A 24,394-nucleotide genomic window follows, 5' to 3' on the forward strand; every position below is an offset into this window, starting at 1 on the left:
GTGTAGTTTGTACCATTTTGAAATCTTACAAAACAGAGCATAGAGTATTCAAGAAATGGAAATATGAGAGATCTGTTGTTTTGAACTATTGTTGAATTTTTGTTTTACACATTTTTCATTAATATACAAATATATTCTGAGCAATATCGAAAGAGTTATATCACTTTTATGGGGTTTGTACCACATCAAAATTGTGCAAAATAGCGCACAAGACCTTCAAAAAGTGAAATTATGAGAATCCTGGTATTTCAAACTCATGTTAAAATTTCTATTGCAACATTTTTCATCAATGCACTTATAGGTTTGGAGCTATATTGACTGAGGTATACCACTTTTATGTGGCTTGTATGATTTTGGAATCTTACAACATAGCCCATATGTCCATCAAGACCTTGCGATATGAGAGAGCCGTGTAATCAAACTCTTTTTAATTTTTTCTTTTAACATTTTTTATTAATGCATAATTCACTCTGGATCAATATTGACTGATTTATTCCAATGTTGTGTGGTTTATACAATCTCAAAACTGCATGTAATCACACATATCTCCTTGAAGAACTGACAATATGAGAAATGTATGATTTTAAACTCATGATGATTCTTTTTCTGAATCTTCTTTGTCATTTCATTATTAACTTTGGTGGAATGATGGCCAAGTTACATCACTTTAATGAGATGTGTACCAATTTGTAACTTCCCATTTTTGCATATATGTCCATCTGAAACCAACATTATGACTAAGGTGGCTTATCAAACTCATTCTGAATTTTCATTCTGAAAATTAATCATCAACACATCACGAGCTTTGGAGCAATTCTGACAAAGTTATAACACTTTTATGTGGTGTGTACCATTTTAAAACTTCATGTTTTAGTCTGGATGGCCTTCAAGAAGCAATATTATCAGAAAAGTCTCATAGTAAGATCATTATGAAATTGGATTATGAGAAACTTTTGTTATTTCATCATCAAGCTTGGAGCACTTTTGGTTGAGATATACCATTTTTAGTGGTTTATACCATTTCAAAGAAAGATGGACTTGGTCATTTCGATTTTTTTTCTTTATTTCAAATTTGCAGGTTTTGGGCGAGTTTTGATATGTTTTATTAACTTAATTAGGTGTTTATCCTCTGCCTTAGGACAACTTTTGTTTTCTTAAGTTGCTTTTTGTTTTGTTAAGCTGCTACTTTACAACTGTATCTTGAAAACCAACCTTCGTGTTCTACAATCCCTAAGATTTTTGAAGTTTACTCATTCTTCTCATTCCACCTGATCGCACAATGGACTCTCAAATCCCACAACCACATCAACGTTTTCCTCAACAACCGTTCCAACAAACGCCTCAACCTCATCAGCATCTCACACCTTCTCGACCTTTGGAGCCAATGCATCCAGCTCGTCCTCCTTTTCAGGCAATCGATTCAGCACATCAAGATCCTTTGCATCAAAGGTTTAATTCTATGCTTCAACCACATCAAACATTTCAACCTCAAGGACCTCATCAAAGTTATCAAGCTCAAGCTCAAGCTCATCAAGACTATCAATCTCATCAATCTCATCAATCTCATCAATCTCATCAATCTCATCAATCTCATCAATCTCATCAATCTCATCAATCTCATCAATCTCATCGAGGTTATGAAGCTCAAGCTCATCAACAACATCAAGCTCAAGTCCATCAACATCATCAAACTCTTGACCCGAATCAAGATCTCTCTCAGTGTTTTGAACATGATTATAATGGTTTCTCTCATAATCAAATACCCCGACCTACCAATAACCAAGCTATACCTCAAGATTGATCCAATCCTCATCAAGCTTTCAATCTCAATCAGATCGAGCCACAATCTCGAAATGTGCACAACTCCTCCTCGATGAACACAATTTCAACATTCTCTCAACATCCACCTTCTCATACTTCTGTTCGTTCTGTTCGTTCTGTTCCTGCCGTTCCAGACTCGCAAACAACCAAATCAACATCCAAGAAGACAGGTGTTGATGCTGCCAAGGACTCGACTTTATCAACTCGGAACGTTCTCAACGGGTTTTTACCAAACACAGCCTACAATCATGGACTTGACCTTCAAAATCAAGGTCTCAGCGCCGAAGAATTAATGGAACAAAAGTCTCTAGATCAGCTTCGAGTTTCCGCCAACCAAGTTGGCAAAAGGACATTATCAGGGGATGATGAAATACACTTTCGGAAACTCCACGAGCAAATGACCAAAGCTTTAGCAATTAACTGTATTGGTAGAGGAGTCAAAATGTCAGCTGTTGAAACATACCTGTACGTCTTTCGTTTCTCGAGTTTTCATTATACAGACCTTTCACTGATAGATATGTTTGAACTGCTTGTTCCTGTAGAGGTCACAAGCTGTCCTTCCGAGACCCCAATCGTTGGCATGGCTTCACTCAAACACCCGAAAACCGAGCGGTTTACCGAGAGCGTAAGTACTGTATCATATTGATTGATATGGACTCTGGCTGACAAACTCGCTTATCCTGTTTTGATATCTAGATGGGGGTGTTAAAAGTGGTGTAGCTGTCAAGATCCTCAAGTCCGAATATGATAAACTCACAGAAGAAGAGAAGGATCAATACAAACCCAAATCAAAGCTCAAAGTCATCATTGAGCGAGGCGAGGAAGAGCAAGCTATCGACGAAGACGGTGGGGATTCCGCCCAACCAGGTGATGGTGATCACTCAGCCATCCCAATGCGCAAAAAGTCTCGATCTTTTGTCGAGGATCAGGACGTAGTCACTAAGTGGTTGAAAAATGTCAATTCAACTGTAAGTGCACAGCCTACATATCAAATAAACTATACTAATGACTGCTTCCTTGCTGTAGATGCATCGGCTGGCTAATACTTATCATCTTGAGGGATTTATCATGCTAGTGTCAACACACGTCGCTCATGGTTCCCTTCAACTGATCCGAGCGACTCCGGGGGCTCTGAGATGGCACGATGCGACCAAACGTGTGAATCCGCGAGATAACTGTGTTACCAATCTTCAATCATATATCCTTGGACGGAAAGTGGGACTTGTAACTGACGCTTCATTAGAAAAAGGTATGTGTCTCTCATTGTATTTCCACTCTATCTTTACATCAATATTCCATAGCTTATAAGGCAAACTGTCACCTTGAATGTAGATAAATCCTACAAAACACAAGCCAGAGAACTGCTAGCAAATAGGCTTAGTAAGTTTTTTTTCATCGCAGCATAAATGTTACATCACATTAACTGACATTTATGTTGTTGAATCAGGCGAGATTTCAAATGAAAAACATACAAAATGGCCCAGGAAAAATTGTGTAGAAACCCTCAGCGGTTGGGGCTATGAAGTCACCCTTCTGCCAGGTGCTTGTTCTCAAATCGAGTGGACAACTTCTCAAAAGGGAAGTAATGCACTCACCAACCCACAGGCGCGAATGATCCTAAAGGACTTGCGTATGGATTTGATCCAGCTCAGTCGACTCCCTAACTCGTCGGTATCAACAGACTCGACCCCGTTGGCTAGAAAACGACTTCGTTCTTCTTCTGATGTAGAAGATGAAGAAGAAGAATAATCATAATAATGACAATACAAAGAGAAAGATTTCATTTGAAGAACCGCTTAATTTTGTTCTTTTCTTTTATCTCTCATGTTATCTCTTTTCTTTTGAAGAACTGTTTCTTTCTATTCGTTTCTTTTATATCTTGTGTTATCTCTTTCATGTTCTCTTCTCCTTTCAATGGGTCAAAGTGCTGTTTTTTAGGTCATGCTGATCTTTTAGCTCGCACTTTTTTTTTTTTTTTCATCGGCCCAATTTACTTACTTCTTTTCTTTTCTGCTCATTTGTTTCCTCTTTTTCTGTTCATGCTGACTCGCGAGCAATGTCAATAATCGATTGGTCTCTACTAAAAAATGAATTTCACTGTCATGATCTGAGAGTTGTGAGGAAATACATGTCTGAACTCGTGAAAGAAATAACCGGTTTTCCAATAACAATACAAAGTTGAATGAAATTGAAGTGGCAGTGAAACAAATTAGTCACCCCTCGTGGTGTTAGTTGATTTGACAAACTCCTTTGCTTGTCTTCGAGCGGTGTTGTGCGGTCGCGATAAGAAACAAATCAAAAGTTGGATGACCTCTCGTGGTGCGGGTTTATTCGACGAGCCATTTTTTTGTTTTCGAGCGGTGTGCGGTTGTGGTAAGATGTCTGGTATGTATTACTATCTTCTCCCAGAATCAAGAATCGTTTGGCATGTTGGTAATACCGCATATGGGTGATATGCCCCGGACCCGTTTGACAAGGGTGATGTCCGAGTACATCGGGCATAAATCTTAGGGGAATTTGGCAAAGTCGGCGTATCTAGGTGAGAAAATTTCCGAGATGGGGAGAGACGAAGGGAGACACACGTCTCCCTTCGATAAAGGTGGTATTCAACCAATTCTTCACTGTTATACAAGGGAGAGACGGCTGTACAGAGGTGCATACAGTCGTTCTCAGAAATGTTGGAAAAATCCAACATTTCGAGCTGAGGTCGTGGTCCCGAGGAGGCGACTTTTTCATGACATGTGTCACGGAAAAGTCATGGCAGCTGTCGAGTGGAGATCAGTGTCCCTTTCACCAACCTCAACTCCCTTGTGTCCTCTCCATGCCATCCTTCCTCTGATCCTCAGCTCGTGTTACAACCCCTTAACCATGAAATCGTATGTTTTCACCGTTTTTCTGAAGACATTGGTCCGTTAGCCTGGCCATTGGCAAGATAGTAGTCTGGTCATCGAGGTATGATGGAAAGTAATCGAATTTTCATCTTGAGATACCTGTCAAAATCAAAGTTTTTGTCAGTGTTTGTATCTGCGTGTCACTGCTCAGCGCACGGACCCCGAGCTCAGCTCGAGATCAGCCTGAGCCCCGGACCAGCCCCCCGATCGGGGACCCTACGGGGTCCCCGATAGGTCCGGGATTCGGGCGGAGGCTCTACAACCCCCGATGATCGGGGATCCCCGCGAGTCGGGTGTCGGGCGTAGAAATCGAAAAAAATACTATCCGCCGGGTACCCGACGAGTAAAAAATGTATTTAAAACACTCCATCACAGGTAAAAACTACCTAGTCCATTGTCAGGGGAGGCCCTACCAAGCATATGGGAACCTTGCCAGCACTGCCATGGCTGTGATGTGAGGCCCTGAGTGCAATTTAAACATCAAGTGGACACTTTTTTTCGATGTATTTGGCATCAATATCGATAAATGACCCGGTCCGGTGTTCAAACCTGGGTGAGGGACCCTTTTTGGTCCAGCCAGCGAGTCCCCGGCGGGGAACCCGGTCGGGGTTCGGGCAGACAATTTTTCAAAAAAAACTCGTTCGGGGACCCCCGAACGGGCTTGGGAGGTCTCTCTACCCGTCGGTTCGGGGGCCGGGCAAGCCACTGCTCGACGGGTAGCGATCGGGGCTCGGGCTGAGCTCGAGATTTTGCAACTTTCCAACATTTCTGAGAACGACTGTAAGTAAATTCCACAAAGTCCCGCAACTGACGTTCGGGAGTCAGCGTGGGACTCAAGAGTGAGCGCGGGACCTTGATTTTACACTGCACTCAAAGCGTGCAAGATGCGTGTGACTTTGTTGCTTTGGTGAGTCTACATAGCCCCCTCACCTCTTTTAACTTTGATTCGGGATGGGTAGGTGGCTGTAGGCGTAGTGAAGGCTGAGCCGGGTGAATAAGTGGTGGAATGTGTGTGTGTCACGTGCTATGCGGCGGTGTGGCTTTGACTTTGACTTTGAGAGAAGAAAAGAAAATGAAGAAAAGCACATGTGGAAAAGGAAAATGATGTGCGGATACCATCCACTGCGCCACTTTAAAAAATTATTTTTTGACGCACTGTGAATCTATGTACTAGGGTTTAGAAGCACCGAGAGTCTAACACGGGTAAGGCTTATAATGCAAGAATAAGGGATATAAGTATTATACAAAGGCAAGGATTAGGCAGAAGGTACTATTTAGTGAGAAAGGAAAGAGCAAGCTGCAGATTGGATTGCAACAAAGAAAGGTCTGCCTTTGATAGGCAAGACTTTTGTCGTAAAATCTCATCCCAAGTTACAAGATAACCACACAGTGTAAGGCCAGAATTGGCATACAGATAAGGAAGCAGGTTGGATGGAAAAGGGTATCAATAAGATATCAATATAATAAGGAAGATATAGAGAAAAACAAGTGTGTTCCATGAGATGGTTCACCACTTCAAGAAACCTGGATGTGGTATAAGTTACACAGATCTGGAGGTTTCACAACTGGGAGAAAAGTCTGTCACTCTATCCCCAAAGCCCTCTGACTGGCTCCCTGCCAAAAGAATTGGGTCAGTTGAGCAGGTACTTTGGTATTTTTTATGCCATGGCATCTCTAGAAATGTCCATTTTGGAACTCTTCAGCACGGGAAACAAGGGGCCGTTTCAGGACCCCAGAAAGCTCCAAGGAAACTATCTGACCTAAAACCACTAAAAATGACCTTTTTGATGCCCTGTGACATAGTAAAAACCCAAAAATTGAGCTTGAACAATTTGGGTTGTGTTGGTAGGTTCAATTTGGTGGTATGTACATTCATAAGAGTGTGTTTTTGTCCTTTTTTGACCCAAGACAAAACCATACCTTTCACGTCGGTAGGTCCAAATTCAAAAAAAAACAATTTTGGCTTGTAAAAAAACAAAAATACCTTTTTCATAGGTAGGTCAGGGCTTTTTTGACCCTCAATAGCCCTCAATCCATTCTTTTAAATTTTAGGTCTGCAAGAACCTGGAGCTTCCCCAGGTCCTGCAATTTTATTGTATTTAACACGGCCAATGAGCCAAAATGTATTATTTAGGCATTATTTCTGCTTTATCTGTGTTTGGCTCAGAAACTGCATTAAATGTGATCAGTCTTCCCATGGAAAACTCATCTCCTGTGTCCTGTGCAGGTGTAGAGGGACCAAGAAATGGTAGTAGTACTCATGAAGCCATACAAGCACATTTGCAAAAGCGATTGCACTGTCAGGATTAAACACTCCCACAATTGGGATTATGTTTCATTTTTTGAATAATTGATTTGTCATATAAATGCCAATTAATTATTGCAAAAAAATACATTATTCCGTTTGGGAGAGTGTTCAATCCTGGTGGTCGTGATTTAAACCCCAGACCAGTCAAACCATGGGTTGATTTGGGCCTAATACAGGCAGATATCATGGCTTCACATATTAGCTATGTACTTAACATCATAGTCAAGTCAAGTACAGCTATTTCAGGAATCGGTGTCATGGTCACACCAATTCCTGGTCTTTTCCCCCCAGCGCCACCGGCAAATACAGGAATTGTGCAGTGCAGCACAGTGTCAGCTGTAAAGGGGTGTGGACTTGTATATCCGGCTCAATCGGATGCCCTCCTGTACCGGACGTCTTTTTTTGTTTGGGGGTATTTGCAAAACCCGTTCAGTCACCCACCATATCTATCCACCACCATATCCACCATGACACCTACAACCTTGTCCACCACATTCACCGGGATATTGATATCAATCCAAGCCCATGGTCCATCAACTTGACCCAAACAATTGAAAGTGGTTCTATGTTTGGTCAAACATTCATTCACCCACCGCTTCTGTCATGCAAAAGGAACCAAACACTCACTGCAACCACAAAGTGACCAATTCTGGCGCCCTCACCCCTTCCGGCTCACAATCTTCTTTGGTATCTTCCTTGAACCCCCATCTCAACCCTTTGATCTGTGACACACTCGATTCTTCACAATCAACCCCGGCTCTTTCTCCTCTAATTGTCTGCTCAACGTTTACCACTGCTGCCAAACTGATCTGTGAAGCTAGTTCCTCAAAGAAGAGGTCAGCTACGGTGCTTGACCTGGACTCTGACCACAAGGACAAACATGATGGTAGGTCAAATGTTTCACTGGTTTCATTCCTGGAATGATTTATATACTGGCATTCATGCTATGTAGAACTAGATCAGGAAGATGATGATGAGGACAAAGATTATGGTCAGCAATTGTTTCTATGTTTCCTTTACCCACATGAAGGTTGAACTGACATTCATCTGGTCTATATCTAGCTGTCAATATGCTTGATCACCAAGACAAAGATGATGGTAAGTACATGATTGTTTCTCTTTTCCATTTACCCTCAAGGATGTCAAACTGACATTCATGATTGTTAGATATACCTCTAGACATGTTTGATGACCCAAAACCAATCCCTGATGCCCCGGTTTCTTGTCCTGTTGACTTGCAACCTAATGAATCCAACATAACCAAGCGTACACATACATTCCAAGTTTCATTCAATCTCTGTCAACCATTAGTTCCCAAAGAGCCCGAGCCTTATGCTTCAAACAGGAAGAAACAAAAGAAAGCTCAACCGCCTTGTAAGACCATAGTTCCCAAGTTTGAGAACTAAAAATCCAAGGTCCCCCATAGGTTTGTCATCACAACACCCAATCTTCACTTCACTGTATTCAGATCTGGCCTTTTCAGATCCTGCAACAAAAGACTTGATGGGGTTCCCGAATCCCTTAGGAAAGCCTGGCATGCCAATACGGTTGAGATTCAGGGAGTCATATATGGCTCTCGTCACCACAAGGCCACCAAGATCAGCATTGATGATAATGATAGTTTTCAAGAATTCATTGGCATTACTCAGTCTGTCCTTGCAACCACAGTCATGGGATTCAAAATCTACCACAAAAACCCTAAACTTACTTTGAACGCCCAACATAACTTAGAGATTGTGTGCAAGAGTCTTGCCCCTGCCCCTAAGGTACCTTCTTCTGATTCTAAAGCTCACCCGGAATCAGACAACTCAGCCAGGGTAAGCTTCTTTTTTGATTTTGCTAGCCTCACAGGTCACCTGAGCTGACGTGTACCCTGATTGAATGGTCCACAATTTTGAGCAATGGCAAGCATCACTTTTGCAAACTGTGGGGACGGTTTTCCAAGGACTTCACCTAAGCGCTGAATCCAAAAGACCCAAATCTCTGTGTCGTGTTCAGCATTGCGTGCATACGCATGTGGGTTAGTGATTGCGTGAGTTTCTCTTGCTTCCCCAGTGACACTTATTTCCTGGTTGGCTCATCATCACTTGCTTTTGACTTGGCTGAAGGTGTTGCTGGTGTCAATGAGGTTAATCCTCCTTCCAAGTGACCAGATTTCTGTTGGATTCCCTTGGCCAAATACAAGAAAAAAAAACCCCCGGCTGAATGGTTGAACTAACCCAGGACCCGCGGAGCCAAATGCCACTTCAGGAATGGTGGTGTATCATAACTATTATGGTGCACCTTTCCCTTTGGGTGCTTTCCCGCCCTCACAACCATTCCCTTTGCCATTCCCTTTGGCCACTTTTACACCCTCTCAACCAGCCCTTCCTGTTCCCGGACCGCCTGTCATTGCAACATCTGATACCACTCGATCATTGCCGCCTCCCGAGATCCCTTAATTCAAAGACTTCCTCATATTTGCGGGTATCAAGCCGGAGATGAGGAAAACTTGGGACATCTTAAATGACAAAGGAATTTACAATTTTAGTAGTCCTTTGGACCGCAAGACATACTCGTTTGAAAGTTTCCAAAGTATGGGGATAGTGTTTGCTTGTGCTGATGACCTTTACAAGGCTGTTCCTTAGTATAACCAATCACTGAAATCTGCTTGGGAGTCTTCTTGATTTTATTGGAAATGTTTCTCTTCATTTTGAATGTTCAAGACCAAATTATGTGATCAAAACAAATCAATCTTTGAACACTTTGGATGTTGTCATCTGTTTCTTAATCTTTTGTGACATGTTTCTTCACTCTTGTGTTTTTGGTCTAGTGCAAACCCTAATCAATCAATAAGTCAATATCCCACCTAAAACGTTTGTGTTGCGCTTCTTTTGTTCCAGTCATGCCTGGTGAACGCTGTTGCTTGTAAAACCTCTACATGCTGAAATGAGATATGTGATCTCAACTGCACTTTCATATCTCCTGAATGTGCCTCCTGACATCTTGAGACTCTTGCAATTCATAAGGTTGGGCAGAGTTCTACCCAAGTTGCCTTTTTTGTTTGTCCCTCAGTGTGTTATGTCACTTGCACAAACAATTGGAATATTTTTTTGGACATCTGGCTTTAACTTTCCAAGATGACAAACTGGAGTCTTGTCTTTTGAGTGCATTATCTCAAACTTCAATCTTGTTGACTCATTTTTGACATATCTCTCCACTTTGCAACATGTCAAATTGCAAAATGTTGTCTTTGGAACATTTCAAAAGACCAGTCTTAACTCTCACCAGAAAGATTCTATCTTTGATGGGGGTCTTTGCACGGTAAGTCTTTCTAGAACAAGTGGGATATGAAAAGGCTTGACAGCATATTCATTTCTATCAAGGCAAGAGGAAGACATTTCAAATAAAACTCCTAGATCCAGTACCCACATACAGCATGTAACTTGTGCATGAGCTGAGCTGTAAACAAGTTCCAAGTAGTCTCCATCATCACATCAATTTTGTCTTCAGTGGCGGTTTGAATGAGGATTTGGGTGTGTCAAAACTTGTACTCAAGCACACTAAAAGCATTCTCAATTGGATTGAGATCAGGCAAGTATGGCGGGAGGTACAAGATGTGGATGCCTTGTTCTTCAGCAAGTTCATCAATCCGTCCACCGTTGTGGATCCTTGCATTATCCATCACTAGCACTGAGTTTGCCTGCGGGTATGGGTTCATCATAGGAAACTATGCAAAGTACCAGTCAGTATACAAGATTATGGGTATGATCAATGAGAAAACAAGCTTACCAAACAATGTTTGAGGAATACCTCAAAGTCACCTTGATAGTAGCTGCCTTCTTGGCAGTCAAGAGCTGAGACACCGCCTTGGAAGATTGCTGGTAGAAGTGAGTACCGTTTCCCCCACGACTCCAAGGAATTCGGGTTGTCCGTTCACCTTTTCCAGCGCGGCCAGACATCCTGCCAAGATGTCTTTCCTGAACCAAGCACTTGTCTGAATGGCTCAATAGATAAGTCAGCTATGCAGTATTGATTTAAAAAACATCATGGAGAAAAAAAACTGACCAAGGAACACAAGCATGTTGGGATTCAGAGCACCAGCTGCATATAGGTACTTAGCTCTCTTTGACGGACTCTGGTTAGGGTGCACAGTACTAGCTCTCTTGCGGGTCAGGTGGAGTCAATCCTTGGGGTCACTTGTGATGGTTTGTAACACAACCCATTTGCCGGTACATCGATAAACCGTGAATCAATACTTGTCTAAATACAGAGCTGGATTGCTGTCCAGTAATTACAACATAAAATCTTGATCCTTGTTGCCCAGACGGGTGATTCTTTCAAGGCAACGGTAATCTTCAGGGTTGTGAATTACCAAGTAGGTACGTCAATATAAGGAGTGCCAACAGGATAATGTTTGTGCGCTGACTGGGGACTTCAACAGCCTCCAGACTTGTTTGATTGTTTTACCAGTGCGGAGGTGCTGCACCACAAGGACCTTGATGCCAACGTCATATGGACCGCGTGGAGATCACATCACTAGAATGAGGTTGCGGAAGATTCAGCACAAGGGTTTTCTCTCCATGAAACTTAAAGGGGAGAAATAAACCTAGGGATGAGCAGGTGGTGCAATGGATGATGAGGAAGGGTGAATGTTTTGGATGTGGGAAAAAAAATCCACATGGCAAAAATTTTCACATGCAAATTACGGGGTTTGAGTATGGGTACCTCTCGGATCAGGGCTGAACTGCCCTTCACCCCGCTGCACGGCCCACCGCCTGTATTTGCTGGTGGCGCTGGGGGGAAAAAGACCAGGAATTGGTGCAACCTGTTACAAATCTGACGGAGCAGGGATTGGTATGATTCAGAATGAGAACCTTGAATCTAAAACCTATCCCGCGAAACTGAATTACTCACCTTCATCCAAGAAGTAATGAGGTTAACTTGGATCAGCTTTATTATTCCATCACATGATTAAACTATCTAAAAGTTAATATGAAAACAAACAAAACATTAAAGAGACTTACCTGACGGAGCAGGGATTGGTATGATTCAGAATGAGAACCTTGAATCTAAAACCTATCCCGCGAAACTGAATTACTCACCTTCATCCAAGAAGTAATGAGATTAACTTGGATGAGGAAAGAAGAATTCAGAATCCGCTGCTCCATCAGGTATATGAACTGTACAGGATGAATATAGTTAGGTTTAAAACAAGTACAAATATTCTTGCAAGCGTAACAATCACACACATGTCAAGTATTAGAAATGAGAAAGAAATACATATTTGTGAAAGATCATAAATCGTGAAATCTGACTTGTAACATTTACACTTTTACTTTAACACAACCATGACACCAATTCCTGGAATAGCTGTATAGAGTGGAATCAGCTACAAAAAAACTCACAATTTGGGTCCAATTTGCACTGCCAACATATTGACCTCAGATTGGGAAATCTGAGGCATTCTCAGATCTGAAACCTCAGACAGGAGCTTTCCAAGGTTTTGATCCGAGGTAATCTTTTGCGCATAATGATACCTCAGACAGAAACCTTGGATAAGATCCGTTCAAGGATTTTCATCTGACAATACCTTGGATCTCCTGATCCAAGGCATCTATGTTGGCGGTGTTGGTGAAAAGTGTCAGATTTTTATTTTTTCTGCTGGAAGTAGGTGTTCTTGGAACCCTTTGACCAGTGACTGATGGCTATCTTATTCACAGGTGAATGAGGAGAAGTATCCCATTTTTGCCCACCTTGCACAAGATAACTTGGCAATCAACCCTATGGCATGTGCCATTCATGTGCCATTGGCAGAACATTCTCTTTGGCCACCAATGTTTGCACCACTGACCACAGCTCCCTCTTGCTGTTACCCATCATATGGCTGGTCTCCGGGTGTGTGTGGTTGGTTGAAGGTGTTGAAATGAAGGCAAAGTTTGCAAATGCAACTGAGGCCATGAACCATTCTTTGGCAAATGATTGGAAGGCACATATAAGGCAGGGTCAACCCTATGGTCATACCTCTCCTATTTTGTATCCTCTTTTTCTATCCTTTTTGGCTCATTGTCCTTTTTATCCTCTTGGTGATGTTTGTCTCTTGTGTTTTTACTTGTTTATTGTTTTGATATTATGAAAACGGGTCTCTTCTCATTTTTTTGATGCCACAAGATTTTGTGGTACTAGCAATGGTACAGATACAGTACTCTAAAGTACTTGTCCGGGTATGGTACAGTATTGTAACAAGCTAAGTCTGGCAGTACCAGTACAGTACCATACTTGCTCTACAATCCAGGTGTGGTACTGTGAGTTGACCCCTAATGTGGTGACAGCTTCAGGTACAGTACAAGCTAACATTGCAGTACCACCAGCCCAGTACAATACTGGTACCATAGGTACAGTATCAGTACAGGACCCTGGAGAGCGCTAAATGATCATACCAACAAAACAATGGTTTTGGATACCATCACCTTGTAAAGCTGTCTAGCATGGTACCAGACCTGTGACATATGCAAAAGATGTGCACAGATACAGGCTATCAGATGCCACACATCTGAGACCCTCAGCATACCTGTTAGCTGTGGAAATGTACATTTTCCTACTTTTTGCCCTGAGGCTCAAGGAGTATTCATGTCATGTTGGGCCAGATACTTACATATGTATATCTTGAGTATCACACATGGTGTATAAAAAGAAATATATGTGATCAATATCTCTGGCCCAGGGGCATCTTTTGGGATGTGAGACATTGTCCCAAATTACCCATATTCAAGGGGAAACCCCAATCAAAGTGAGGCCAGAGCTGGTATGACAACTTTTTATTATCATAAATTAGCACTCTCCGGGATAATATCAGTACTGTATCTGTTGCTGTGTTGACCCCATTGTATGTGACATGCCTGCTTGGTATGGGGTTACAAATTGTGGTGCATTGGGCATGATCTAAGGGACTTCAGGCTAATATTTCCTATTTCTGTACAAGTGTTAAAATCAAAGGTAATTGTGAAATGATGCTCATTAATAGCCCCAGCCATATTTAGGCATCTCTTCCAAAACAGGTGTTGCCCATATGTATATACCCTATTTTGAGAACCAAATCATGGGTTAAAGTTGGTACAGTGATTATTTTTTGGCATCAAGTAAACAGTATTTTGTACCTTCTTGAGTCTTGACCACCATGAACTTGGTTCACAACACTCCAGTCCATGCAATTGCATACTGCATAGACTGTGCATCCAAAAAATCTCTAATCTTGATTCCCTTTAATGCCAAATCTGACAACTGAATAGTATACCCAGTCAAAATGCATACCAAATGTCTTCCACCCAAATTATGTGATTGCATAGGACCCAGGAATGCCACTATTGAGCTTTGTGACAAAAGATGTTTGAATTTGACCTCAAATTTTACCCATGTTTCAGTTAGTGTTTGGCAAATTGATTTGTGTGTTGCTATGGTGTTACAAATTGTGATCTCTTTGGTTTTGGTATTATGATATGTTGTTATGATTTCTATCTGATATGTGTCTCTTGTCTGATTTGATATGTCACTATGCGCTACTGTCTATCCTTGGGTGTGATATTAACTCTTTGTGTAATATGACTGACTGTCTGATGGGTCTTGAAGGGTCAGATAGTCACACACCCACATTGAGAATTCATGTCATCTTAGACTCTCTTGGTTTACCACCACATTAAGCATTACTGTCATCCATCCAGAAACATCCTCTGAACATCAATTGTTCATCTTCATCCAGATTCCAATGTGTAATGGTCTGACATATAATGGGATCACAATCCAGTTTGTACAGTAAACTCTTGCAAGATTGTAAGATGGTTTAGTTTGTTTATATGTTTCTTCTTTTCTAAAAAGAAAGAAAGAGATGATTATAAAGGACCCTGGAATGCCCCTATAAAGGGTAGTGATCTAAAAAAGTCCCTTTTTGACTTCCGCAGATCCCCACCCCTGCCAAATGGCTAAGTCTGTTCCTGGCTCCACCCATATCCCTAAGAGGGTCTTAAGTTTTCCTCAGAATTTCTTGAGACTGTCAAAGGCTGGCATGGATCACAAAAAGAACTGGGCAGAAATGGGCAGAATCAAAGTGAGACACATATAATCCCATAATTTTCAACTCCACAGAAGTCAAAAAGGGACTCTTTTAGATCACTACCCTTTATAGGGGCATTCCAGGGTCCTGATTATACTCTCCAGCACTGGACCAACCAAATAGCAAAATACACTGTTTTTACCAATGGTGTGGGAAGAAATCCAAGGCACCAACAGCCAACCTAGTAAACCGCTTGTATGGTTTGCTCATCAAGTAAAAATGTGATGGGACCTCATAGGAATGGTTGGACGACTATAATCAAAATAGCCCCCAAAGGTGAACACTGTCTGACCTCTCACCGCTTGATTGGAGCACTGCCCAACCTCTCACCTCTCCAATCAGTTCTATCAATACATTCTGCCACCAATATCACCACAAACTTGGACCACAGCGGGTTATTGATAATTTATCTTTCATTGTTTTGCTCAGCCTCAAGTTTCTCCTTTTTTACAAGTTGCCAGGAGACTGGTTATACACCTCATATTCTGTCAACCACCCTTTGTACAGGCTCCCAATTGAGTTTTGTTTGCTAGGTGACAGGTCCCGGTGCTGATGCTCTTAGCAGTGTTCTCTTTTTCTCATAAAATGCTCCTGTGAGTACATAGTTCATCTATTCAAACAATTTTCACTTCACTTACAAGCAATCACATCACCAACAACATAATTTCTTTACCATGAATGACTCATAGGTAAGATCTCTACTCATTAGTGTTTTCCTGTTTTTCTCTCTCATTTACTTCTCTATACATATATGTGTGTGTGTTCAATGTTGTTTGTTTGCAAAATAACTCATCTACTCAAACCCTTCTCACTTCACTTACACACAATCATCTCACTAACAATGTGATATCTTTACTGTGAATGACTCATAGTTTGTGGCAAAAATTGTTGGAATTTACCTGTTTTCTCAAAAGGTTTGTGACAAAAAATATAGGAATTGACTCCAAATCTTGGGAAAGAATTTGGAGTTTGTAGATCAAACACCACAAAAGGGCCAAGCTTGATAAGCCTGCTGGACTCGGAGGTTTAATGTGAAAACTTTTTCTGTTATTACCTATCTAGTAGTCTTCAAATCAAGTGTGATATTTTCAATTTGTCTTCATAATTCCTCACTCATGACCAGTTATCATTAAGCTATATATACCTTCCTATATGCTTTTGTCAAGAATGTGTAATCAATACTATCGCAAACCCAGATATCTTTCCAGTGCCTTGAGCTTTCCCGAAATTTCCCTTGTGAATTGAAGATGAGCATATGATAGGAAAGAGTCATACACATTTTTCTTCTAGCTTTCAATCTGGCCATCTTCCTTCTTGTGAATCGTTGACTTCGCGTGTAACATGTTGTAGTAGGATGATCACGTGACATGTACTTGAACTTGTCGCGCCTTCAAACTTCACGGTGGGCGCTTTCGAATCCAACAGTCAAGCCACTTCCATCAACTTCATTTATCAAGACCAAGACTGAGACTATGTTCAACTCAAAAGCTCGTGCTGAACTTGGAATCGGTATTCAATCCAACAGTCTCAATGATCCTCTCTTATCAACACTACAATATCAAACTCGATTGAACTTTTACTCTCAACCTCCTACTACTGACATCACAATCGATCAATTCGAAACTTGGGCTATAAATCGTCTTAAAGGTAAGCAAAGAGAATCTGAAATTTCAAGGACTGATGATTCGAATAAACAACTCATAGATGGTTTTTTTGTTTGACAATTTATTAGTTTTGGCTGAAATCGAAAATGGTTTATCAAGAAATCGATCATTTGAAGAACTTAAACCGATTTTAACAAATAGATGTAAAGAATGTTTACCATTGTCTGCAAATACAGCAAAATCTGTAGATTTAGATTCACAAAGAAAAATCGATCATTATTCTCATTATATCCTCAGATTAGCTTTTTGTAGATCGTAAGAAACATTTTGGATTTATCTTATCAATTTTAAATCATTGACTGATATCTTTTTTTCAATTTGGTTTGATTCGAAGACAGTGAAGAACTTAGATCTCGATTTGTGAATGCTGAAACTTTGTTATTTAAATTCAGATTTGAGACAGAAGACACTTTAGAAAGGATCAAATTTATTCCTTCTATAAAGATCGATTGGCAACAAGTTGATCAGAACGAAGTAACACATATCAAGACAATGATGAAAGATCCTAATGAAGATACATATTACAAGGTACCTCTTCCTCATAGTCAATTATGATGCATTTAAATTTTCAATGACTGATCATTTGCATCTTTTGTACACAGGTTCGTTGGACAAAAGTTCCAGATCTCGTTTCATCAAGAAAGGTATACTTGAAAGCTGGTTATGCATACGTGTCTTCAAAAGATCAGGCTTCTATAATCTTTCAAGAGTTTTCATCTCGTCTGAAAAAAGCATTGGAAGTAAGTAATTTCTCTGCCTGATCTCCTGATATCTCAGCCTGATCAAATTGAATCCATCGCAGATCACATCGAAGCATCTTCCCGACCTCGACGAAGACTCAAGACTATTACCCGTACTGGAACATCTTTCTCTTAACTTCTTAGCTGGAATCTCTGGTTCACAGTACGTTGCAAGGAATCCAAGTGATCCTGATGGTACAGTCTTTACATCAGATATGGTTGATGATCTCGCAAAACAACATTTCCCACCTTGTATGAGACATTTATGGAATATCTTACGAAAAGACAAACATTTGAAATATGGAGGAAGACAACAATTTAATTTATTCTTAAAGGTAATGTTTCAAATTCTTTTTCCTATCGAATCCCTTTCTCGGATCTATCTATGACTTTTCTTACAAGGATTTTTCACTGACTTTGTTTTCATGCGGTCACGGTGATCTATGAATTCGATAGGGAATTGGCTTACCAGTAGACGAAGCACTCATCTTTTGGAGAAAAGCTTTTTGTAATGTTTCTGATGACAAGTTTCGTAAAGATTATCGATACGGTATTCGACATAATTATGGTCTAGAAGGAAGTCGAAAAAATTACCAACCAATGCCATGTACAACAATCATCAAAAATGGAGCAGGTCCATCCGATTCACATGGTTGTCCTTTTAAACAATTCACTCCAATGAATTTAACTCAATTCTTAACTCAATCTTATGGTTTAAATTCAAATTCAAATGAAATTAAAGATATTTTAAATTGGAATAAATCTTCTCTTTATCATTTATCTTGTACTTGTGTTTTTGAAGTTCATCACAAGAAATATGGAGTTAAAAAAGGTCAAGGTGTAGGTCAAACTGAAAGCGTCTCTCATCCAAATCGGTTAGTGATTTTCTTTTATCCTTTGATTTATCAATCTTTTGAGCGGAAACATTTGTATCTATGAACTGATGATTTGTCTTTCTTTTCGATCTTTGGTAGATATTTTGAAGCTAGTCATAAACTGAGTCACCCTATAGAAGAAGGAACCGCTAAGCCTACTTGATAACTGGCAAGAAAAGGCTTTGCGTTTGTATTTATCTCTAATTTACCTCCTTGTTTATAAGTTTTTGTATACCTACATTTTGATTGTGATGATTGATATGATGCAGTAATCTAGATGGGACTTACCAATCCACCATCACTCTTCATTCGATTGTTGCTGTCAGTACTGTGCCGTTTCACAGAATCAACATAACACATCAAAATATCGCCCTCTGCTTGGGACACAGCCTCCGAAGCCATCAATTCGTCTCGGTGAAATTGTTGACATCCAACATTCGAGGGTGTTCCACATCTTTGATTCATGCGCGAAGGTGCGAGGATGTAAAAACATAATCACTTCTTAGCTTATCCAGAAGATATTGAGACTGATATGTGAGATGCTGGAATGGATATATTGATCATCTTTACAAAATGAAGCCACATATCTATACCCAAACAATTGTTCCATAGGCATATCAGAACAGTTGTTTAAGCTCATGCTCCACCCGGTTTAGTCATTCTTCCTCGTCGAAGTTGCATCAAACAGTTTGAACGAGGAGGAAAGCAAAAGAGCTGATACTTATGAGTGACTTGACCTCAACACACGCATGATACAACATTCATGACCAGATATCAAGATACACTCTGAGGGTTGGGTTAGGATCAAAATGTATCAATCTATAAAAAGCATTTCCACGCTCAAGTTTGCTTTCACGACCCAGCCAACCCCAGCCAACATGGTTACCCCAGCCCCATGCAAGTGGTGATTGGGCCCTGTACAAACAATTATTCCAGGTGGGGTATGTGATGAAAAACATTGGAATTAGGAGATTTTTTGGTTTGACCAGAGTTGAGGTCCGCCAATATTGGAAATCTGGTCACAAGCCTCAACTGGAGCACTCTTGGGTTCTGATTGCATGGGTTTTGTATATGGTGATGTTTGCTCCAAAACTTTATGCTTATGTATGGTAGGTTTGGTGTTCAGAACAGTACAGAGAGTCCCTCTGAGCCCAATTTTTTGGTGGTTTGAGGATAAGCACATCAAACACCCACTTTGGTGAAAAAGTCACATAAAATTACAGACTTTTGCATCATGGTGAGAAATAGGGGGGGCTCAAGTCAAGTTATTTTACTGCTTTGACCATCAAAAACGTTTCTCAAATTTGTAAAAATTTGCATCATAAAATTTACACAAAATTTTACAAAATTGGGAGAAGTTTTGAGACATCCCAAATTCTTTTGATCAGCAAATTTGCATAAATTGGTGTAAATTTGCTGCTTGGCAACACAATTTTTTTTACAAATTGGGAAAATGTTTTACAGTCTGGTACTGTCAATAACTTTTCCCAATTTTTTAGGACAAGGCTGCAAAAATCTTGACCTGAGCCCTCCTAATCTTCTCACTGTGTATGTATATATAAAACCACATAACTCGTTGGTATGTGAGGCTTTGTTATAAACCAGTACACGACGGGGACTAGGGATGAAGAGATGAAGGTGCTATCCAATAATTAACTAGATTGCAGTGTGAGTCTAATCTAAGGATCATGGGGAATGCTAAGAGCTATTGGTTTTTTGACTGTTTTTCCCGCCCATGATAAATATAGATTGGAAAAATATGGGTTAAGCCAGAGTATGGCTTATTGGGTACACCACGGGGCAGCCTTTGAGCGAAAGAGGGCTGCCAGGGTGCGGTGAAGGGCTACGTGAATTTCACAGAGCTGCCGACTTGAATCATAGGTGGAACCCAGCGATGTTGAACGCTGTGCGAGTTTGAATCGCATGGATGCGATGTCGCAGCCAGCAGCGGTGAAACCGCGTTACAATCACGTCGCGATCCGTGGTGAACAGATTCACGTTGGCCACGTCGATCGCCGCGTGAACATCGCATCGGCTCTGCCCACGATGAGATCACCTGAGGACCTCATCGTAGCCGTATAGAGCAGGTGACCTTGGGCACCCTGAGCAATCTGCGTTTTGGATCAAGAACTTCAATCCCAAGGGTTTCCGCGGCTTGTATCACAAACCAGGGAACCAAGTCCAGGAGTTAGGGCGTTTTGAAAATTGACCGAGTGGGCATGACAGGCACAGTTGTTTCAGGTCAAGACCCTTTCGGTCCAGTTTGAGATTGACCCAGTCATAGAGAATGTTTTCGAGTGGGAACGATCTTTGTCCCATTTGTTGAATATTCATCAACAACTAACATTCAGAATTTATTCTCCTTCAAATCATTGTTTTGTTATCTTTCAATTATTCCTTCTTCTATCACGAGAATCAATTCATCGATTTTTTGATTATCATCTCAATCACCCTCTAAACCCAATTATCATTGTTCAGAGCATTCTAGGTGCTTTTTTCCTCCATCCATTGTTTTAAGCTGTGACACTTGCAAAGACTCCTGCTTCGAACCTTGAGCTCATCTCGACGCATAACCCTGAAGCTAAAGTTTGAGCAAGTGTCACAGATTTAAAATAATGGATGAAGTGATTAAGAAACCTAAACATAAGTCTCCGAGTACCATTCTTTCTCGCAAAAATCGTACCAAACGGAAGAATGCTGAGAAAAAAAAACAAGATCGCCCACCACCCAACCATGGAAGTGCCAAGATTGCTGAGCTCACTGAAAGATATGGTCTGCCACCCAAAACAAAATTCCTCTTTTTCAAGAAATTTGAAAATCCTCCTTTTAGAATCTATCATGGAACGGTTGTTTGTCTCGATGCCGACACCTCTCAATTATTAGGGGTTTTTCGATTTGTTGAGCCAACTCCTGAAAATGTGGCTCTTTTTGAAAAGTACAACCATTCAATTTCAACTGTCTATAAACACGCTCGAGCACGTGGACTTTGCAAGACAAACGGTGCTGCCAAAAAAGCTAAAGCTGATCGAAAGAAGTATGGCAAGATGTATTGTGCTGGTTTCAGGCCTGGATTTGACCGGCTTGTTAAAGCAGGTTAGCTTATTTCTCTTCAAATTATGTTCAATCAAGCATCAATATTAATGACATACTCTTTCAGCTACATATGCTTTCAATGCAGCCACAGGTGGAAAGCTTTGGAAAATGCAAGAAGATCTCACTTGTCAAGGAAATCTCCCAGCAATTGAGGACTTCTTTGCAGAACGATTTTCTGGATTATCCTCCTATGCTTTTAAATCTAATGCTGAAATTGCCGCAAGTACTGGTGCACCTTCTTGGGCCGGACAATCATTTTATGTCTCACCTAATGTGCAAGTCTTTGCTTCAAACATCGCTGTCACCTTTGACGAGTTTGTCAATGCATCTCATACCGACAACGATATTACTCAGTATGCCTTTGGTTTTTTCGCACGTATCAATCGCCAAACTGGGAAACTGTACTCTTTAAAAAACGATGAGTATCAAGGAAATGTTGTTGGTGGCAGTTTTCATTTGGACGACTACAACATCACAGTTGATTACGATGCATGTGATGGTGTTGTTGAGGCACTGTGGGCCAGCCACATTCATCACCACACTTCGGCAGCAAAGACTTACGATGTCAAAAATGCCAAAGTTGTCCCATCAAGAGGAAAAGTCACTCGCTTTGGCTGTGCTTGTCAGATCAATGAACGTTTGGTAGAAAGAATCAGTCAAGTCAACAACTTGCGTGGTGAGAAGGATGATGAGGAATGGGAAGAGTATTGTAGAACTGTATTGGGCTGGCTATCCAGAGGAGGCACGCAAAAAGATGACAAAATTTGGCTGAAAAAACATGGGTATCGATGACCTTTAGTTTTGATTTTTTTCCCCCCTGAAAATGGATTTTCTCAAGCACTGGCTTGTTTTCCTTTTTTTGAATCTTTCCCCCAAATTGTCATGCCTTGGAAATACTATTCTATCAATTTTAAGCCTTGCTTTGCATCCATATGGGATACTTTTCCAACCTTTGGCTCATGTTGAGCTAGATGTGGATGAACAGAAATGATATTCACTCCTTGAAACAAGGAGTGAAATAATCGTGAACATCCTGCCGATCCTAATTATCAAAATTTCCTTGTACTGCACTTTTTCAAGATGTGTATTGAAATAACATTCAAAAAAACCACACAAAGTTTGATGTGGCAAGTTTTGAACAAAGTAAGATTGATAGAATAGAGGACTGTGGGAAATCAAGCAATCAACAAATCCTGTGCAAGAACGAGTCAGTTTAAACAAAACATTCCTTTTCCAATCATCCAGATCTGAAAGATAAAGCTCACAATCCATATTGTACAAGTCTTTCTTGAAGAAAACCTCTATATTGAGTACCTTGAAGATGGCTTCAGAAGCCGATAAATGTAAGCTAACATATGTGATTTATGTGTTGTAATGAAGTTTATTTTTTGATCTGTTGATAGATTTCGATAAACTACCTGGAAGCAACAAATTCCAATGTCGGCTTTGCAAGGGTCGGGGTTTCACAGATAAAGCAGGCCATTCAAACGGTAAAACTCACAAATCCAAAGTTAAAGGTGCGGAAGAAGCTCAGAGAAAAAGGAATATTTGAGTAGCTGGTTTAACTGCTGAAGATCGTAGGATGGTGGCAGATGATGTGGGGTGGGATGCGCTTGCAGACGATATTCATGTGCCTGATGCTGGACCAGCAGACGAAATCGATGAGGCCAATGAAGTTGATATGACAGCTTGGCTTCAGGCTTTACGAGATCAGGCTGCCAGTCCAACTGGAAACGAATCTGACAAAGAGGATCTAAGACCTTTCAACTGGCAAAACTTCCTTGCACCTCCCCATGATGACGACCACGACAGCATCAACAGTGAAGAAGATGATGAGGAAATAGAGGAGATCCCTCTTGCTTTGGAAAATGATGATGATGAAGAAGTAAACAAATGGTACCCTTTTGAAAAGAAAGAGGTAATTAACTTGCTTTCATTACCATGATTTGCATGATGATGCTGACTCTGCAATCTAACTCTAGCATCTTATGGGTCTGTTGTTCATGGGTTCAGTGAGAAGGACAACATCCCGTCAAGACTATGAGATAACTCGAGTGATAGTGAAGATAGGTGGGATTAATATACCCAACTGGGCATCAGTTCGTAAAATTTGTAATGATCTTCGCAAACGATTGGGACTCAACGTTGTACAGAATACAAGCCCCCTTGGCAATCCTTGCTTTAGCTTGGACATTCAAGAAATCGTGGCGCAGGTGAGTAGTTATTGTTTTCTGATCTTATTAAGTTTAACAATGGAACGAGTTATTGATCCATAAATGATTCCATATGCTTACTTACAGGAGTTAGCTAATCCTATAGTACGGCCACACTTGATGTGCATTCCTGAGTCGGCTGATACCGGTAATGTGAATTGGCTATCACAATCATGGAAGTGGAGAGCTGGGTTGTCAAAGAAACTTAGAGTGCAGATGATTGAATATAAAGATAGCCATTACTACATATATGAGCCAGCTCAACTTTCAGAGGGATGTATTGTAGCACCAATCTTTTTCTTTCAGAATGAGAAAGGTATCATGGCAAAGTGTCTAAGAATAGATAGCTCAAAAGATAAAGATACTGGTGATATAATAATGTGGATGCTAGATGAACCTGAATTTGAATCAGATAGATACAGAACTGTTGAAGTGAAGGATTTCAGGAGGTGTTATACTGAGATAGTGTTGGATGATGGTAGATTACTGAAGGATTGTGGGGTGTTGAAAAGCGGTGGTATGATTTCATTTAACTGTGTCCAATTCCATTGCAATAATGGGCTGAAAACATGAATTTGCATTTTCAGGTAATACTTTAGACGAAGCATTTCAAGTTGATCTCCCAAACCCTTGGCGAACACGAGCTAATGGAAAAGTCATACAACATGTTCCAATAACCTTGATTCTGATGATACATACCTGA

At 40.7% G+C, this 24,394-nt stretch overlaps 4 protein-coding genes across 4 annotated transcripts; all 4 read left to right on the plus strand.

The window, feature by feature from the left end:
- Positions 1-838: 838 nt before the first annotated feature.
- MELLADRAFT_76271 (uncharacterized protein) lies at positions 839-3,903 on the plus strand (the record flags this gene model as incomplete). Its single annotated transcript, XM_007403522.1, has 9 exons — positions 839-843; positions 875-918; positions 1,180-1,742; positions 1,835-2,286; positions 2,364-2,446; positions 2,518-2,789; positions 2,848-3,070; positions 3,154-3,201; positions 3,269-3,903. The coding sequence occupies 9 exons, from the start codon at positions 839-841 to the stop codon at positions 3,568-3,570; spliced, it is 1,992 nt and encodes a 663-aa protein (XP_007403584.1).
- A 12,656-nt stretch (positions 3,904-16,559) lies between these two features.
- MELLADRAFT_54439 (uncharacterized protein) lies at positions 16,560-17,682 on the plus strand (the record flags this gene model as incomplete). The annotated part of the gene is made up of 5 exons (XM_007403523.1): positions 16,560-16,753; positions 16,839-17,025; positions 17,109-17,298; positions 17,373-17,510; positions 17,573-17,682. Coding segments are annotated over 5 exons (772 nt in total), but the record flags the coding sequence as incomplete, so codon positions are not given.
- Positions 17,683-18,110: 428 nt separating this feature from the next.
- Positions 18,111-18,548, plus strand: MELLADRAFT_51280 (uncharacterized protein; the record flags this gene model as incomplete). The annotated part of the gene is made up of 2 exons (XM_007403524.1): positions 18,111-18,385; positions 18,485-18,548. 2 exons carry the CDS (start codon positions 18,111-18,113, stop codon positions 18,546-18,548), a joined length of 339 nt encoding a protein of 112 aa, XP_007403586.1.
- Positions 18,549-22,799: 4,251 nt separating this feature from the next.
- On the plus strand, positions 22,800-23,423 carry MELLADRAFT_101096 (uncharacterized protein; the record flags this gene model as incomplete). Its single annotated transcript, XM_007403525.1, has 3 exons — positions 22,800-22,821; positions 22,882-22,995; positions 23,053-23,423. 3 exons carry the CDS (start codon positions 22,800-22,802, stop codon positions 23,421-23,423), a joined length of 507 nt encoding a protein of 168 aa, XP_007403587.1.
- Between the last annotated feature and the right edge of the window lie 971 nt (positions 23,424-24,394).

This window comes from Melampsora larici-populina (genome assembly GCF_000204055.1).
Source record: "Melampsora larici-populina 98AG31 unplaced genomic scaffold MELLAscaffold_1, whole genome shotgun sequence".
Classification (NCBI taxonomy): domain Eukaryota; kingdom Fungi; phylum Basidiomycota; class Pucciniomycetes; order Pucciniales; family Melampsoraceae; genus Melampsora; species Melampsora laricis-populina.